Here is a 20,248-nt window from a genome sequence, read left to right on the forward strand (position 1 = left end):
TTCTGAGAATGTCAGCTAAGTAAGTTAACTAGGTATTAAAATTCTCAGACATAGCTGTAGACTCTAAGGTACAAAATTAGTTTTGAGTTGAAATGTGTACACTAGATTACAGTACCCCAACATTGGTTAAACCTTTGAAATTACTGAAAAAAACTATAAAATTATTTCTTTCTGGTTTATTTTGTGATTAAAGATTGCCTAATTTCATTTGCCATTTAATAGGTTCTCCTGCTGGTAAAGGGAAATAATTGGCAAGAAAATACTTATGAATGGGGAGCATAAATTTATCTCAGAAATTTCCCTGAACTTTATTTTAAAAGGTCTCACCAGGGAAGAAAAGAGCAAAGGCGTGGTGTGAGTTGATTTATAAAACAGTCTTTCTCCATTTATGCAGGCATTACACACTACAGTAGACTGCCCCCCACCCCAACATACATGATTTCAACTTGCGCGATTCTTGGAATATCACGAGTTGAAATCAACAGTTACCACCTGGTGCTGCACCCTCCTGCTGGGCCCTGCTGCGCCCCCGGTCCCCTTCCACTTGCTGCTGCCCATCTGAAAACTTCAGGGGCTCAGGAGCTATGGCAAATATGGTGGTGGCACCGTGTGCCCACCACAGCTAGTGTGGCAGTGTTGCTCGCAACTCTTTCCCTGCTCCCTGGTTCCCAGGTCCACCAGCTTCGGGGAGCCAGGAAACTGACCAGTGCTGCTGCACCTGGCTTAGGGCTCCCCGCCACTCACGAGAGCTGGGAGTCAGGCGCAGCTGGGAGCTGGGGCAACAGTGCCAGTCAGTTTCTCCAGTCCCCGCCACTTGCAGGAGCTGGAAAACTGACCGGCACTGCTCTGTGAACGGCATGGAGCCCGGAGCCAGGCGTAGCAGCGCTGGTCAGTTTCCCAGCTCCTGCAAGCAGAGGGGAGCCAGGAGCCGAGCAGCACTGCCACACCAGCAGCAGTCGCACAGAGCCGCCACCATCTTCGCCACAGATGCCGAGCCCCAAAGACAGCTGGGCACCCCACTTCCTGGGCTAGCTCTTTGCCCCACCCCCACCCCCACACAGACCTCAACTTGTGAGAAATTTAACTTAACGTGTGGTTGCCAAGGAACGCGACCTGCGTACAAGTCAGGGTTTTACTGTACTGCTTTCTTCCAATTACTGCTAGACATAGTAGAATTCTCTGTAACAGAAAAGAAGCTCACACATTTGATTAGCTTTAGCAAGACTCATGTTCTTTTCTAACCTAACAGGACCGCAGCGGGATGCACAGGCGGCACGAGAATTCATTTTGAAGATGTTCGTAGACCTGAATCCAGATAGTGACAAAATTATCTACTCCCACTTCACATGCGCTACAGACACAGAGAATATCCGCTTCGTCTTTGCTGCTGTCAAGGACACTATCCTACAGCTAAACCTGAAGGAATACAACCTGGTCTAACTGTGCCTCATAGGACCTCCAAAATTCCTTTCAGGCAATTGAAGATGTACAAGAGGGACTGTATTATCTGTGAAAACAACTTGCATAATACTAATTTATTGCTGGCCTGGACTCTGTGAATGTTCACAGAGTTTGTAGTAAATATTATGATTTTATTTAAACTATCTTGAGGAAACATAAAAGATGCTGTAATACATTCACAGCATGTTTCCTCATTTTTTAGGCAAAACCTTGTGACTCAATGTTTTAAATTCTCAGTCATGCACTCACAAAGGATAGATGTGGGGGGAGGGTTGTTTGCTATTTAGGGAAAATCAAACTGGTTTCCCCTTTCCCTAAGTCTTTCTTTCTCACTCTCTCCCTCTTCCTTCAGTACATTTGTATTATTGTTTTCAAAGGTACAATGGCCTATCTCTTGAGTTGTGTTCCCTGATAGACTGTTTTCTCTACAGTGGTCTGATCAGGAAAATATCATCACAATTTAAGCCATCAGTGTTACAGTATTTACTTTTTCTGAAAGATCAAAAGTATTGATACTGTGATTTTAAAATTATTGACATGGATATTTTGCAGAGTGTCTTCAGACTGTGCGCTAGGATCTTGAGCTCGTGTAGCAGTTGTGGTAACAAGGATTTTAACTTTAGCTACAATGTGGCACATCAGAACGACGCATAGAAGACAGTAATGAAATGACTAAGGCAAAATGGTGACATCGAATACGATAAATTTCTTTTTAATTGCCGTGTGCCATTCTTTTCTTTCATTTTTTTTCAGTCATAGATGCCAAACAAAAATGCCGTAGACACTACGTTTTCCCCAACAGCTGCCACCTGAAACAGTATTTTTTCAGGTTGGTTTTGTTTGTTTTAATTTTTGTTTTGTTTTGTGGGGAGGTTTTTTGTTTGTTTTTAGGTAAAGCTTTTTAAATATTTTTGGCCACAATTTACACATTATTTATATTGTATAAAAAAATCGTGTTGCCAAACATGGCTTTTTATAAAACCAATCACTTTCAAACGTAAGTTACTAATTAAAATGCCAAATTGATTGATTGGGAAATGGCCTGATTGAGATAACTGCCAAATGATAAAGAATTAACATTTCAGCTCACGTTCCCTTACTTTTTTAGTAAGATTTACATTTTCAATGCCAAAAACAGCAGCATGAGTGGAAATGCTGTTGGGTGCATTATGTACACACATATCGCCTATACGACTTTAAAGACAATTTTAGTTGGTCCTTATCTCAAAGGTGGTATGAGTGTCCAGAGAACATTTTCTGCAGTAATATCAAGGCACCTTTAACTGTGCAACATGAAATTACTGAGAAGTAATCACATTCAAAAACCCTGTCTTGATACCATTGCTTACTTGATTCACAGGTCTCTAACAGGTTTAATATAAAGCAGCCTCTCTCTGTTCCATAGAAAGAGTTATCAATGTAAACAAAACAAGAGAGAGATTACTTTTGAACTCGAACTGTGCAATTTTTTAAACAAGAACAAAGACAGCACACACATTTATGAGCCTCTATTCTGCAGATTAGGTTGAAAAAAAAAATTAACCGGTCATATGACTGCTAGTAAGCTGCAAAGAACTCAGAGGTCTGATGTGTAATTGGACTGATCATCTGCAATATTGTGCAGCACTAGAGTGCACTTACGTAGCAATTGCTTCCGTAGAACAACGGAGGGGAGGGGGCAAAAGAATGGCTGACTAGTTGAGTACCAAAGTTAACAATAAATACTAGTAAGATGTGGTTCATCTTTAACCCCTCCCAGCCCCAAAACAACAATAACAACAAACGTTGTATGTTTTTCTCTCTCACAAGACACCATGTAATTTAATCCCAGTTGTAGGCATAGTGCAATTATGAATGCTATAATCACTGTACATACATCTCTATATATATATATAAATATATATATATATATGGCAGCATCCATATTGGCTTTGTAATCCATTAATTTTTTGGCAGATTGAATGTGCTGTATTGATATGTATCTATGTAATTGTATTGTATGTCTTATAGCTAATTCACATTTTAAATAATGTTATTTTATTTACTTTTTTAAGAGAGAAGAATGTAAATTTTGTCAGTTTATTTCTGACTAGGGATTTTTTTTATTTACAAAACAAAATACTTTACTATAGTACAGAGCGGTACTAGCATCATGCTGTATAAAATCATTTGCACATTCCTGAGTAGAGAGAAATTGAAAACACCACCCAAAGGTCACTCACTCACTCTCAAAATAATGCTTGAGTTTTGACAGGGCTTTTAGACAAATGTAGAAAACAGTGTTGTTAGAAGAACTTGTGCTGTATGATCTAGGATTGGAATGTGAGCTCTTTAATATAAATTTTTTGGCAAATGCACAGCAGGTTAGTGTTACCTCTCTGATGGCTTTTATTAGAAAAGTGGATTTAGATACTATTGTAGCTTATTGTACAAATGTACTAACAGTTATATATCAACATGTCCCTAAAAATACCATATTGAAAAACATAATAGGGAAGTCCATGGGATAGTGTCCAAAAGGTTATGAAAACCTTAAATGTAACAAAACAAAAAAAGTCTCCGGTATCCAGTGAGTCAAGGTATTTTATTTATAAATAATGTGACAATAGGTAGATATAGCATATACAAGGTGACACCGGAGTTCTAAATGGACAATCAGAATAGATAATCTTGTTACATATGGCATTGTAAGGTTGTTCCTAATTTCCCGTTTCCACTGCTGATTCTGGGGTACATGGTAATACCCCTTCTTTGTAAGATGGGCATAGAATGAGCATCCCAGATTTGGTGATATAAATGGAATTGTGGCAAACAGAGGCCAGTGGAGCCGAAGGGAGGTTTTATTTTTGTTGTGTTATGGGATTTTTTTTCAGGGGCTTGAGACGGTGTAGGAGGGAAAAGTTGGTTTTAGGATTTGTATAAAAACAAAAACCAAATGTTTACTCATGCTTTGTACTTCTATTGTGATTGCAAAACTTTTCAAGAGTGTGTGCCATTGGGATACTTCTGGTTTGTTTTAGGTAAGTTGGCAAATGTTTAGATCATTTGAGCATGTTCAAGGGAGGGAAAAGATCCTCAAAATGCCAAGGCAAGCTTTTCATGACTCACCTAACACAGCATTGCATTATACCAACTTACAAAACAAAAAGCAAAAAAAAATATATAATTTCCTTTTAAATGACACAGCTGTTCCCAGTTGAAATGTATTCCTTTACTGTTTCTAGTTTTTTGGTCAGTTGATGGCTTCTACTATGCCTTATAGAACAGAAATTTGTGCCTCTAAGATGAAGCTGAGGGCAAAAACAACACAACAAAAACCCTTTCAACTTTGCCAAAACAATGTGATTTTGTTGAATGTCATAACTGGGGGAGGAGGAAAAGAGAGCCTCTTGGGAACCTGTGTATACTAGATGTTCACTAGCACAAGAAAGCTGCAATATGTGTTTTGCAAAAACCATAACCTTGCCTTTTTTCACAAATTACTGGCACTGTCCTGAGGTATAGAGGATAAATACAGTTATAAGGGCAGTTTTACTTTTTATAATTAAGACTATTTTGATTGTCAAGGTGTATGAACTGTAATTTTTTAATCATACTGCCACATGATTGTAAATCATAATTTTTTAAGTTTGAAAGTTGAGAAGAGACTTTTTATGCTGGATATCAGTCAGAATTGACTGCGTGATTTGCAAAAACTTTAAATGGGGGGAAAAGGGCTGCATATTAAGATACTGCTAGACTCCCAGCTTTTGGTTGTAAGATGCAAATGACCTTCAAATTACTCACTGTCATGACCCTTCCCTTATTTTGCATTCTTCACAAAAGATTGAATAGGAAAATACACAAACATGTTAACCCACCTTGGAAAAAAATAAAATGTACCCAAATAATTTATTATATGTGCTGCTGTTTTTGAAACTCTATATAAGGGTTACCCTGAATACTAATTGCTACATTAATTTGTTTAATGATGTATCCACAATATGTTAACATGGCCCACCAAAGACGTATCTCTACTTTAAAAACCAATTATGTAGCCCACATGTGTCTTTGGAATTTCATCATGTTGTCACCATTTAATGAGAAAATTAAAGTGGCTTCTTGCATGTGGTTAACTGCTGTATTTTGGACATTTAGACATCTGCTTTTTTTTTTTTGTAAATACAAGTTACTGTTTTTGGCATAATCCATAAATTTTACTGTTTAGTATGCACTAATATTCTTATGTCCTCCTATGGTCAGTTCAGTAATGATCTTGCCTACCGGGTCCTCAAAACCATATGTCCAGATCTACTGGGTTTTTCTTTATTCCCTCACTCTTCACAAAGCATGTGTTCAGCTATATGACTGTGAGTTACATCATACAAAAAAGAAATAACCTTTACGTGTAAGTAAAAATTCCATGGAGTCTTTGCTTTGCAAATACTCTAACTCTCATGTAAGCTTTAGCTCTCAAAAAGTAAAGATTATTCAGCTGAATATTAATGTGATGGTGGGGAAAATATTAAATCAAATCAGGCAGACAAATCTGATTGTAGAGAATTGCTTTTTTAAAGGATACTCAAATCTACACCTGTTGCTGGATTCTTCATATACCAACCTGGAGGTAGTCCTTATTTGACCTGTATATTTAGGAGGGGGTTGTCAGATCCATTTTTATTTGCAGTATTTAAAAAAAGAAACATACTTGCTGTTCTTAAAATGTCATTCAAATGCATGTATTGTTTGTTGTTTGGGGGTAAGAAATAGTTTTTGAAAAAAACTAATGTATAAATACTGCCCCCAAATGAACTTGCTGGTTAAAAATACAGTATTTTTGGCCATAATTTTGTATCTTCATTCCTTGAAGTTTGCTTCTCTTGAAGTACTTGGATTTATTGTTTTTCTGGAATACTTTTTTATGGTAAAGAACATTGGAATAAATCTTTTTATTCCAGTGATTACTTTTTTAGACTGTACGTACTTTATCCTCATTAGATACAGTAATTGCTAAATATGAAACTTCTTTCATATCTTTATTGCAGCAAAAATATCAAACACTTTAGGGCTGGTCTCTCTGCAGTGGAGCAAATCACTTGATTATATTACTGAAAGCTTGTTGGCTAATGTAAAACAAAAGCTTCAGAGACAGTTAGGGAAAGAAATAAGAGATTTAACTAACATCTTATTACCAGAAAATTAACAAAATATGCTAGGCTTCCGGATGCATTCTTTTAGATTGGGTTGGCTGAATTTCAGTGGTACAAACCTAGCCAACATGTCTGTTTAAGTGATGACGAGCATAACAGTAATATGTGTGATATTTTGCTTTTCAACTTCTGGTTAATACTTACCATAGTGACCAATGACTCACACTTCTGTCTCAGAGGAAGTGTTGCTTCAGGGCCATTGGTAGAAATCAGTTTTGCTCTAATACGTAGCTGTCTCTGGCTGTCTCTACACTAGCAAAACCTTCAAAATGGCCATGCAAATGGCCATTTCGAAGTTTACTAATGAAGCGCTGAAATACATATTCAGCGCCTCGTTAGCATGCGGGCGGCCGTGGCACTTCGAAATTGATGCGGCTCGCCGCTGCGCGGCTCATCCAGATGGGGCTCCTTTTCGAAAGGACCCTGCCTACTTCGAAGTCCCCTTATTCCCATCTGCTCATAGGAATAAGGGGACTTCGAAGTAGCCGGGGTCCTTTCGAAAAGGAGCCCCATCTGGATGAGCCGCGTGGAGGCGAACCGCATCAATTTCAAAGTGCCGCGGCCGCCCGCATGCTAATGAGGCGCTGAATAGGTATTTCAGTGCTTCATTAGTAGTGTAGACATAGCCTCTGTTTGTTAGAATTTCAGTAGTGTGCCTAACTGAGGTAGGCAATGAATTGCCATTGTTTGTTCTGTTTGTTTATTTTATGTAATGGGATGTAAACAAGAAGGGGACATAGTGAAGAATAATTTAATATTCATTTATATTGTCTTTTTAAGGATAATGTCAGTAAGAAGTAATGTCTCTTGTGATATTTGCTTAGAGGCTGCATCTACACTATGTTGATCTTTGAAAAGAAGTCCTTCTGGAAGAGCTCTTCTGAAAGAGTGAATCCACAAATAAAAAAGCAGATCAAAAGGGTGAGCTACTCTTTCAAAGGAGAGCACCCACACAGCCCCCCGCCCCTTCAAAAGAATGGTCCAGGGATCGAAAAATCTGGTGCCATGAGAACGGGTCTTTCGAGCGGGGGGAAGGGAGGGGCCCTGCCAAGTATCTACACGTTTTCTTTTGAAAGAACCTTTCAAAAGAAGTCACTCTTCCTGAAATGGGAGTGGAAGCATGCTTTTGAAAAAAGTGCTGCGTTCTTTCGATTTAATTTCAAAAGAATGCTTTTTGTGTGTAGATGCTCTGCTGGGTGTTCTGAAAGAGTCCCTTATTTAGAAAAATATTTCAGAAGAACATGCTAGTGTACATGTCGCCATAGTGTGTAAGTACACATAGAGTTGATTTCTATCTGATAAACTGCCCTGGTGACTGATAAATTTAACAAATACCTACGACCATGTTACCTGATCACTTATTCATCTCCCTGAACTTATTCTAACACTCAAAATGCTTCAGGAGCTTCAAACAAATGCCACTATTTTAAAACTCAGTCTTCCACATAATTGTTTCTTACCCATAAATATGGATCTTCACCAAAAATTGTGTCTGACAGAGGCCCAGAATGGGCTATGGTCAACCCTTCTATCATCAAAATGACTTTATGCCCTTGCAAGGCTCAAAAATGAATATTGGAAGGGGGAAATTCCCCTTTTTCCCAGTGGGATCCAGACATTATTTCTTGTCCTGCGAGCGATTGCCTGAGATACCAGATTTTAAAGGAGTGATAAATTTATATACAGAAAAAGTATGCTGCACTATTTTTGGAAATATGTTATTAGTTGGACTGATAGCTACTAAGGCACTTGGTTTCAGGGTGGAGTGAAAAGAAGTACAAATATCTTTTATAGAGCTTTTAGACTCCTAAAATACTTCCAAGAAACTCTTCTGTAATATATGAGAGATACAGAATGCATGATGGTGCTGTATAAACATTTTATCTGCACTCATTTGGGATGATCTGAACAGCTCCACCCATAGCCTTCTTGTTTGTGAATAATATGACCATCCACAACACATACAACAAAGCCGTTATATCAACACACAATATCCCACATGTGTTCTCTATACGTAGCATATTTACACAGTAAGAATGTTAAATGAATTCCTTTAAATGTCAAGATCCATCAGAGGGTATAGCTAAGACATGAAAGTCTCAGCTTTGAAATAGCTACGTACTGGGGAAGTCCAGCCTGAATTTCTTTCAAATTGGGCTTTCGTCCTTCTGAGGTGGGTGGTAATGAATTCCTATGCCTTTTTAAGTCAGACCTTAAGAACTGAGGGCTTGCCTACTCTCCCTAAGCATTAGAAAGCCAATGGCACTTTTAATAAGTGCTTTTGTGTCCTCTAAAACTTTCTCCCTTCTCCACTCTTGTGTAATATATTGATGAACTGCCTCCTTGCTCCAAAGGATGCCTTTTTACAATGGTGCTCTGGGTATGTCATTTGTCAGGCATTTTCTGATGCTTCAGAATTACCCGTAAATTATTATTTTAAAGTTGTATGGCCAGTAATGTGCACTTCATCTGTCTTTTCTATTCATCTTTCATCGCCCTCAGTCTCTTCTGCATTTTTGGATCCTTTTTATCTTCATCTAGATTTTCCCTTTTCCTATTGTGGCCAGGAAAGGCTGTCTTTCAGAAACCAAATCAGTTCCAGCCATGGTTATAAAAGTGAAAGGACTTAGAGAGGTGGAAAACAAGGGATTGGACAGGATCAGAAAGTCTTCAGTAGCGGGTAGGTGTAGTTTGAGGGTAAACATCTCAGAAAGATGGTGGGATGAGGCCAAAGGGCTCCGAGGGTGGGGTGGGGTGGGTTTTAAGGTTCTGAATGGGGTTGCAGACCCCAGGCTGGTGGCTGGGGTTGAAGGGTTTGGTTAACCACACTGACAGGAAGTTTTTCCTGATGTGTAATCCCTGCTGCAATTTAAGCCCATTTCTTCTTGCTCTATCATCAGAGGTTAAGGAGAATATTTTTTTCCCTTCTCCTTGTAACAATCTTTTAGGTACTTGAAAACTGTTAAAGAGACAGTGGGTCAAATTGTGCCTAATCTTTCTTCCTCTCCTGTGCAACCCCAGTGAGGGAATAATTTCAATGGAAGAGTGCCTTTGCTACAATGTTACTGAAAATGTACTTCTCTTCTGTAATCCTCAACTTAAATGTTACGTAGCCATGATATTAGACGACCAATTGGTTAATGAAATGACTGAAGATTACTGATGAAGTTCAGCAAGGCATTAAATTAAATAAATGTATTCTGTCTGAGGTACACACAAAAGAATGTCATGCAGTAAATATTTACAGATATTGCACTTTTATACATTCACTATTAGGCAAATGAAGCATTCTGTCATACAAATAAACTTAACTTACCTCCGTAAGGTGCCGTATTTGAATCAGAATGGGATTTGGGGGCAAGCAATTGCCTGGGGTGTCAGGCTTTTGGGGGTGCCAGGCTCGGGGTGCCGTTTTTGTTGTTAGTAACGAAAAGCAAAACAAAAATGTTACAATTAGTCCTTCAGTAGATTGATATTTCACTAACCTGCTCGAATGTTCTGGAGCTTCGTAGAATCTCTTGGACCCTTCCAGATTTTCTGAGAACTTTTCCTTGAACCTCCTCGAATGTCATCAGACGTGTCTTCAGAGGTACGTAGGAGCCAGTCAGTCAGTGAGACGTAAGAATAAAATTAGTCTAGCTGTAATATTGTGACCCTGTTTTATAGTATAATTGTGAAATTGTCAGTGTCCCTTCTTAGTTTTTATGTCCATGTGTAGAATGAATTCAATTATCTCCTCCATATTGGTTTGCATAACAAAATTCGTGCTGCACAGGGACGATCTGGGGTTGGGGTGGGGCTGAAGGGTTCGAGTGTGGAAAAGGGGCTCTGGGTAGGGAGGGATGAGGGTTCTGGCTGGGGACCCAGACTCAGGTGGGGCTGGAGATGAAGGGTTTGAGGTGTAGGAAGGAATTCAGGGCTGGGGTTGAAGGTTTATGGGTAGGGTTTCAGGATTTGGGATGGGGTGGGCTGGACAATGAGCGGTTTTGGGTACAGGCTCTCCCTGCAGTCCTCTCTCACTGCAGCAGCTCCAGGACAGGCTAGAGGTGCATCTCTGCCAGCTGTGGCAGCTCTGGTGAGGCTGGGTTGGACTCAGGGATGGGTGAGCCTCCAAGGCCACCTCTACTAGTGCTGGTCCTCAAGGGGGGTGCTGAAGTTGTGGGGGCAGGAGGCTGCCAACGCTCAGAGACCAGATGCCATTTGCTGCAATGGTGTTCAGTCTGTCTTGCCCAGTAGAGGTGGCAACCCCCAAAGCTGGGGAGGGTCACCCAAGGCCTCAGGGCCATAGCTGGGAGGTGTAAGTGGCAGTGGGTGGTGCAAACACTGGCCAGAGGAGCACCAGGCAAATGCCATGGGCCAGAAGGAAAAAGTGCTTTGAAGGGCAAAGCACCACTTCTCACCAGCTACGTAGCTGACTCCTGCTCTTCTGGACTTCAGCCCACCCTTGTGCTGTTCTCCACTGCCTGGTGAGCAGGGGCTGGGCACAGAATTGGGGGTGGGGGAAGGAAATGGGAACCCTGGCGTGATCCCTTGGGCAGGGAGACTGACAAGGGAGAGGGTGCTGGGGGTTGTCAGAGCCCCAGTGCTGAGCCTGCAAGGGCAGGGGGGCAGGTACTGGCTGGGGGGTGGGTGTATGGGAGTGTCCCTTGGCATGTGCAAATTTAGTGGTGCCCTACACAGCTGTATATGTCTAAGGACAGCCCTATGCCTCTCCTCCAGCCAAGGTACCTCAGTACCTAAGAGCCTTGAGCCCCTGTTCCGGGGGTCTGGGCTTATTAGGCAGCTGCAGAGCTCTGTAGCCATGCAGCTTAAAGGGAATTTGGGTACTTACACTTTATGAATAAAGGACATACTCTCATCCCTTGCTATACGAGCTCAATTAATTCCCAAATTTCTGCTCGTAGGTGAAAACTTTTGAAGAGGGACACTAAATTCCCATTAAAACACATGTAAAAGTCTCTGATTTGTTCTAAGGGCTCCTCATAACTCAGTGGAGTGGCAGCATGTGGTGCTGCTTTTGAAAGGTAAGTGAGCCTTGGGTTTGGGAGGGTTAAAGGCGGGGGGCAGTTTGGGGCCATGAGTGGGAGGGATCCATGGGGGGTGTGGGTGGGGGGTATAAGGCTGCGGCAGGGTTCTTGGGTCCGCAGGGAGGTTGGGGCCATGGAGCTGGCAGGGGGTTCAGGCTGCTGCAGGTTGGGTCTGCAGGGCTGGAAGGGGGTTCAGGCTGAGGTGGGTTGGGTTTGTGGGGCGAGTGGTGGTGGGGGGTTAACACTGCAGCAGGTTGGGTCCATTGGGCCAGTGAGTTTCATGCTAAGGTGGCTTGGGGCTGTAGGGAGGGCGGGGGGGGTTCAGTCTGAGGCAGGTTGGGTCTGTGGGGAGGGAGCTAAGCCTCATATTAGCCGGGGGTGGGGGAGTTCACTCATTTAGTGAACAAAGGTAGGTATGTGTGTCCCTCCTTTTAGCAAGTACTCATAAGTAAAGTACTCGTTTAACGAGGGATGAGTGTATTTAATGAGATGCCAGTGATATCTATCAAACCACAATTTATGTAACTGTGTAATAGTAGTACTGTTACTTCTTTTGCTATGGTTAACATGTTTTATGATTCTCTGATACTACAGAATATAAAAGTTTGCCCTCCCTATTACTGTCTGTTTTCAGGAGCTAAATGTAGGAGGTGAAAAGCTCAATTGCAATCTAGTCTGCAGCCAGGGGTAAATTTGATGAGAAAATATCTGAAAAAGAACAACATAGACTAGATTTTAGCAGTTGACATCATCCCAATGAGGAAGAACTTGAAGAGTGAGGCATACATGATGGAGGGCCTATAACTAAGGAATTTTCAAATTTACCTGAAGATAAGCAATACGAAAGTGAGGAGAATGGTGGTGAATCATGCTACTGTTCCTAGCAGCAGAAAGAAAAAGTGATAAGAAGAATATGGCTTATATGAAAAGGAGAGTAACAACTAAAATGCAGTTTACATGAAGAGGACAGAAAGGATAAAGAGGAATCAGTCTTGCATGATGACAGAAATAGCAATGAGAAAAATTGCACACTACAAACTGATACAGATCCTGCTTTATTGACAGCAATCCTAAACAATGCTGGTTTTGACTGCACCGTTTTGAATGGGCAAAATTGAGGATATGATGTTTTCAGTTCACAAGCAGAAGTGACACCTTCAAAATCACACTACAAAAGAGTGCTCTGGTGTTATGAGAAATTGAATTGGCATTGACTAACTTGCTCAAAATCAACTGACACAGTCTTCTGGTTTTGTTGCAAAATATTTGTCAAGAAAGCCAAATCGTGTGCATTTTCTGAGCATATTACTGGCATCACTAGGCTGATGCTCTAAAGCAACAGGAAAAGTCATTCAACCATTTTACAGCCCATTATAATGGATGTCAAGTCCAGGCTCAAGCTGATTAAGCGCAGAAAATCAGTGCATTATTAATATAGAGGCTGAGCACTGGTGGAAGATGCTTGAGCATCTGATCTCAATTTCTCTCTTCCTTTCAAAGAATAATGGCTTTCTGGGACTTGTCTGATAAGTTGTTCACTGAACATAATGGTCATCTCCTTCCTGGGAAATACGATGATGTCATCCATAAATTCCTACGCTGAGTAGGTCTCAAAGTTATGGACCATTACTACAGCAAAATAATTCAAAATGAACCAATTAACCTTATGGCAAGGAAAGTGCTTGATAATACATTGCACTCAATGGACAACATGACCATTATTACTTTAATGAGACACTGCTTTCATTTCATTGAAATGGATTTCCACACTTCTACCAAAGAAATGGTGGAAAACAGGAGTTGAGAACGTCCTCAACAAAACTCATATTTATTGAAGAAAAGACTGAGGGCAGAGATAAGGTAATGGGGAAGCGTGGAAGAAAAATTCAAGAGGACTCTTTTTCTTGCTCAATCACACTTTTCAAGTGTTTGAAAGATTTGGGCAAATGAAGCACTACAAAAAGACCTGACAGGATTTAGTGTGACCTTACCAAGCTACTGGGAGACGTGAAAATAGTTTTGAAAAAGTGTACAGGCCTTCACCAAACCCTGTCACATGCAGAATGTTCAGCTATTGATGATAACATTTTTTCCACATGGGAAGCGTTCTCCATTCCACGTTCTCCAATTCAGTCATTATGCAGAAACAAAGGGCAGTCTTCTTAACGTGTGGATAGCTTTGAGGATTCTGCTTACAGTGCCAATCAAAGCTGTAAGAGATGAGTGCAGCTTTTCAAAACACAGGCATGTCAGAAATCTCTTCGATCAATGAGGGCTGGTGAGAGACTGCCATTACTTTGGAGTTTATTACTTGAAAATGCCATTGGCTAGTCTTCAGATCTGTCTGATAATTGTGCCTTGGTTCACGATGGCAAAGGCAAGAAAAGTGACCTGAGCTGAAGGGCTAGGATTAAAAGTCTAAGATTGTCACTTGTTGTAATACTATTTACACCAATACCTATTTATTGTATTGCAAGACTATGTAATACGGTCCATCCACTGTTGGTGCAAAGTTCAATTTCTTGATGTTGGTACATTGCAATTATTTGTGAAATGAAAACATTTCTATAAGCTTAAAGGAAATGGTTTGTTTAAATTTGCTTATATAAGACATGAATATGAATAGATTTACAAATCTTGGCATGCAAATTTATCTTCTTTAAATCATCATGCAAAACGTGCATCAAAATTATGAAATGAGCTAAAAATTCAACAAAAATAAGAAATTCAAATGTTTAACAAAAGAAGGGAGTGTTGAAGACAGCTCTCATTGGGAGTGCCATTTGATCCAGGACAGTTCTGGTTTGAAGTCTCTTAAATAAATTTTGTGTATTCATAAAAGTGTACGTCTGTCTGTTAATACTTAGTTTATATGCTAAAGATCAAATTCAATGGCTTACTGGATTAGTTAATTGTAATTTTATTTTGCCCAATGATAGTGAAATGCCTTAGTAAGTAAACGGAAACTAAATGTCCCTCGTTGGATGATGCATACAATCCGTATTTATTAACTGTATGGCTTATTATTTATACCATGTCTAGTGCATACAGTACTTTGCAGAACAAGTAAAAAGAGACATCTGTCACCAATGCAGCTTACTGAAATAGCATGTGCCAAGCATCCCATCCCTCATTTTTTGCAATATATTGATTGATTTTTTCACACTATCCCTTCCATAAGCTCTGTGCCCAAAGCATTTGAACACAGTGAAAACGGAGTCCTTTCCCCACCTTTCACCAAAGTCCCTACATGAAGTGCTGGATCCTTTGAAGTCAGTGGCACTGGCTTTCAATGGGCAGGTAGCAAGGGTTCAATATTGAAACTGTTGATTCAGCTTCATCTGTTGTAATAAAGGTTAAAGCTTTGATATAGTTGGCACTGGCAGTCACCAGTCATTAAACTACTGTGGCACATGGCTCTGGGTTAGATGACATGTTGCCTAAAATGCCAGCAACTACTCATCTAAACCAGTACTTCCACCATGCTACCTTCTGTGGCTTTGAATCCATAGTCTCAAAAGTGAGAAATTTTGTCAAAACATTGAAGCCTTTGGGAGTTTTGCCACTGACTTCAGGAGCCAGGATTGCTCTATTAAAGTAGAGAATACTTAAAAATATCACTGGGGAGTGCAGACTGTGAACAGTGAGTTTCATACATTCAAGGGCAGAAAGGACCGCTATGATCATTTAGTCTGACTTGCATGACACAGGCAATAGAATTTTGCCCAGTATCATGACTGTACCTCTCACGAGAGTGGCTGTGCTGTTTTGAAATTATCTTTACTGACGCAGCATCTTTTCTGATTGCTCAGCAGTTGCTTTTTATATTCAGGGTTTTCAGATGTAATACTTCTAAAGCAGACAAGAAAGAAACTATTGAAAAGATGCAATGACCACTGGAGGACTACTTAAGAACATGCCCATGCAACCACAAAACCAAGCTGGGTAGTTTGGTTTCTGACTTTCAGTCATGCAGTACAAGAGCTTTCAAGGATAAGGGGAACTTTGCGGAAAACTAACTTTGGGAGAGATCTCAGGAGGTCATCAAGTCCAACCCCCTCCTCAAAGCAGGACCAAGTAAACCATCCCAGTCAGGGCTTTATCAAGCCAAGACACAAAAACCTTTTGGGATGGAGATTCTAGGTAACCTATTCCCTGTCTTCACTACCCTCCTGGCAAAGTAGTTTTTCCAAATACCCAACCTAGACCTCTCCCACTGCAACTTTGTCCTCTCCCCCTTTGAAGGCTGCTACCAAATCCCACCCCCCACTCTTCTCTTCTTTTCCGGACTAAATAAACCTAAATCCCCTCAGCCTCTCCTCCTATGTCGTGTTCAAGTCATGCTTGGTTGCCCTCCACTGGATTCTCTCCAATGTGGCCACATCCTTGTAGTAATGTGGGGGGGTCTAGAACTATAAAAGGAAATAATCACTTCCCTAGAGCTGATGGCAATGCTCCTAATAGCGTAGCCTTCTTGGCTACAAGGGCACATTATTGACTCACGTCCAGCTCCTTATCACTGTAATGCCCAGGTCCTTTTCTGCAGAACTGCTGCTTAGCCAGTCAGTCCCCAGTCTGCAGCAGTGCCTGGAGTTCTGACATCCTAAGTGCAGGACTCTGCACTTAAACAGATTGGACTTGCCATATTTTCAGAAGAACTAGGTTAAAAAGAGGGTATATGATGGTATCCATTTTGCCTGCATGGCAGAACTGACCCTTGTGGGGCTCTGGTACCAATCGCCAACCAGACATCGAGTTGTTGATCGCAAAGGCTATACAAAACAAGACTATATAAAGAAAGCCATGCAGGCAAAATGGATACCATCACATACCCTCTTTTTAACCTAGTTCTTCTGAAAATATGGCAAGTCCAATCTGTTAACAGCACCTGTTTGGAGGTTTCACAGGAAAAAAAAAAAACACGTGCATGATGGATCTTGAAAACAACCATTTGAAAAATGAGGAATATGGGTAATTGTCTAAAGAATTGAACACAGGCAAGCCTGGAGGTCAAATGTAGAACTTTAAGCCCAACACTTGCCACTTTAGCACAAAAGGACAAAAACACTCTGCCATGGGGGTCAGCAACTTTTCTGAGGCAGAGTGCCAAAATTTGAACTTTTGACCTCTACATACAGTCCCAGTGCTAGTGACACATTTTAAAGTCACTAATAGTCCTACTTACAACAGCTACACAGACTCCATTAACCGATCTAGAGGAAAAAAGTCAGACTGATAAAGCATTTTGTATTCATAGACATACTACACAGAATCATACAGATAATATTAATCTACATAATGGTTATGTCTACACTAGAGAGTTTTGGAGACAAAAACTCATGGAGCATCTACACACAACAATGCATTTTGTTGACAGAAGCTGTGTAGACACTCCAAAAAGTTTATGTGTAGATGTTGACAGCAGTTTTGTCAGAACATCTCTTCCAACAGTAACTTCCGTAGACAGAAGGTTCTAGTGTAGATGTAGCCAATGTATCTCCAGAGAGGTATCAAAACCTTGTAGTTTCTGAAAGGAAATAGATTTCATTTTGTACAAAACTGATGTTTCTTTCTAAAGTCATTTGGATGGCTGGGTTCTTCTGTTTTGTGATCTCTTGTGTATAACCACAGAGATGGAAAATTCAGTTTGATTCTGGAGAGAATTATATGCATTATATTCATAAGCTATGATGATTCCAAGTTCTTATCCTCTCAAATATCACAAAAAAGTGAAGCAATTAAGCCTCTATGTATCCCAGATTCTTATTATAGTATCATTATTTTTTTTGGGACCTCAGATCTTTCAGGTGGTTCCCCCCACTCCCTTGCACTTCTCCCTTTTAGTTACTAAATAAGTAACTTTTTATATATGAAACTGGATGATGGGGTGTTCAACCCCACACTGAAACAGAGCGAGCTAATCTGGCTCACATGGTCAAGGAGGCTCCACCCCTACGGGCTTGCTGGGTGCGCTCTAACTCCAGCCCCAGGCCTGCGGAGCTATTCAGTCTGGGCTGGCTATTGCTGGGGAAGAAGCTATCTGTGGGTCTCCAGAAGGGGAAGTGGGTGTCCCTGTCAAGTCAGTGGTTGGCCGTCCCACCACGAGTAGGGCCCTAGGCTGGGGCCTGGTGGAGAAGGGAGGACCTGGACCTTCCTCACCCCTTCCCAAACCATGGGGTCTGTTGTGCAAGAAGGGCCTTGCTGTATTGACTCTGGCCACTAGACTGCATTGCCCTGTTTTGACTCTAGGTTACACTGCCCTGTGAAACAAAAAAGGAACGATGAATAAATGACCTCCCCCCAACCCCGCCCCCGGATAGATGAATTTATCTCCCTCCTAGTAAATTTAAAAAAAAAATGGCATCCATGCACTGATATTATTAAAAAAGGAGTATCATCTTTTGTCACTGAGAGTTGCAGTAATATTTGTGTGTATATTTATGCAAATGAACTGCTTGTCAGAGGTGCTAATTGCCATCCCATTGACTTTAATGCGGAATACTCATGCTCAGCATCTCTGAAAAATCAAAAATTAATTAAGGGTAATATTTGATGCCCCTCTAGCCTTGATGGATGAATAGAAAACAATTTCTTGTTTGAGTTCACCAGCACTTGTCCCCGACTTACAATGTGAAGTTTAGCTTTAAACACATAAATCAGCTATTTGTAAAAAATAATACATTTATATAGATTTCTTTTTATTAATACAGGAATATTTTATTATTTGATGGGTTGGCCATGAAAGTATTGCTTATGTAAGGGTTCCTCCAGCCCTTTTCTCCTGATTTTCTCCCCGCCCCCCACAAGTACAATATCTTAAGGGGGCGTGAATAATACTTTTAGATACCATTTGAAATCTAGGTTCATCTCCTGTGTGAGAATTTTTCCAAACTAAATGGAAATAGTATTTACATGCTCCATAAACTTTTAAGCAAGGCATTTAGTATGCTTCAAGTTAGGTGCCACAACAAACTAAATATATATTTTGGTAACATGATGGCAAGTTACAAGAAGTACATAATTTCCTGTTTAAAGTATGTTGTGGCAGGCATCCTGGTGCAAGACAGGTGTCTCAGTCTGTGCAAAATATGACTGTATCTGATTAAAAGCTTTAAGCCTTCTGATGGGCTTTCTTCACACCTCTCTATTCAGCCACACAATCCCCCATTAGGTCCCAAAAAAGCCATGACCTAGTTATTTTTAGATAAATCTAGGTATTCCACATATTATAATTACTGCTATTTAATATTTATATTGTCTGTAGGAGAGACAATATCTCTCCCAGCTAAGAATGGCTGCACCAATAGTCCATCTGCTTCTTTATGACCGGCTGCATCCCCTTGTGTAGTCCCAGCTTTTGTCAGTCAGAGGTTTAAGGGAACACAGACCAAGTGGTGGCATCGCTGACCATCTTAGCTAATCGTTTATGCTCCAGGAATAATTTTTTTTTTTTTTTTTAAAAAAACACATTGGTTTATTACGTCTGGCCACTTTTTGTCCTCTATAAAGATTTTTTCCCTACATTTAGTTACACAACTCAATTTACATTACTAAGTTGTTTTGCTGGTCTAATTAATACAGAAACAACCCTTTCTATAGGGCAAATGTTCTGATCATTACATTAATGGACAGTATCAGTGGAGAACTCAATTGGTGTGCCTTCAGTAAAGCAGTCAAGTAGCACTCGTGCAACAGTCAGTTCCAAGTACTTGGTACGGCTATGGTCTGAATAAGCAATTCTTCCTGAATTCAATGTAGGTGGTTAGAACAGGTCTTTTGCAAGCAAAATGTGTGGGGGAAAAGCAATCATTCATAAAACCCGTTCAGGAGCTCTATATGAGCACCTCTCCTGTTGTAAATTACTTTTTAGAGTAGCCAGATGCCAGGAGTGTGTTCAGTAAAGTCTCTCTCACAAGGAAATATGGCTGCGAATGATAAGGAAAAGAGGCATGAGACTAAATGAGTCCCATAGGAAATGTTTATTTTGTAAAATAGAGGTAGGGTGCCAAGTGGATCTTATTCCCTATTAGAGGACCAAGTCTCTGCATGCTTTCCTGTCCACTCTGGCTTGGCTACTGAAGCCAAAAAGCTTTTGATTTGTTGATTATTCAAAAGTGGCAGACTTCAGTACAACTCAGAGTGTTTGTTTTTCCAAGACACCCTCTCTCTCCCTTAAATCTATTTTCAGGTTAATGCAAGAGCAGCTGGAATCACTTTTATTCCCAACTATAGGGAGGTTTGCAGTATTAGGAGGTGGCTCGTGGGTGAGATTTCCTACACTAGTGGTTACACCACAGCGATCTCTCCCTCCCTCCCAAACAACTGGCTCACCCATGGTGTGGTAGCCACAACTCTGAAGCAAGTCTTAAATAAAACCAAAGTAAAGAAGTGGGGTTACACTCTGTCAGTCCCTAGGTCCCCTTGAAGTGTTGATAGACACACAGGCCCATAAAATAATTGGGATGTACTTGAGTGTAAACCACCCATCCTGAAGAAAAGCCTTGTTAGAGAGCATCGGCCACTTAAGAGGAACCCTTTTGGGTACCAAGCCCTAAAGGGCAATTGACCTGG

The 20,248-nt window shown here is 40.6% G+C and overlaps 1 protein-coding gene and 1 long non-coding RNA gene across 2 annotated transcripts in view; both read left to right on the forward strand.

Annotated features, from left to right (window-relative positions):
• LOC142013404 (guanine nucleotide-binding protein G(q) subunit alpha) overlaps nt 1-5,355 on the forward strand; it is a 204,610-nt gene extending 199,255 nt beyond the window's left edge. Inside the window, exon 7 of the mRNA XM_074994737.1 lies at nt 1,250-5,355. Within this exon, the coding sequence (XP_074850838.1) occupies nt 1,250-1,440 (191 nt within the window). The 3' untranslated portion in view covers nt 1,441-5,355. The remainder of the gene's footprint in view (nt 1-1,249) is intronic.
• A 4,082-nt stretch (nt 5,356-9,437) lies between these two features.
• Nucleotides 9,438-14,507, forward strand: LOC142013405 (uncharacterized). Its single transcript, XR_012645634.1, has 3 exons — nt 9,438-10,239; nt 11,555-11,674; nt 12,312-14,507. It is a non-coding gene; the product is annotated as an uncharacterized LOC142013405 (long non-coding RNA).
• Nucleotides 14,508-20,248: the final 5,741 nt, after the last annotated feature.

This window comes from Carettochelys insculpta, chromosome 5 (genome assembly GCF_033958435.1).
Source record: "Carettochelys insculpta isolate YL-2023 chromosome 5, ASM3395843v1, whole genome shotgun sequence".
Taxonomy (NCBI): Eukaryota; Metazoa; Chordata; order Testudines; family Carettochelyidae; genus Carettochelys; species Carettochelys insculpta.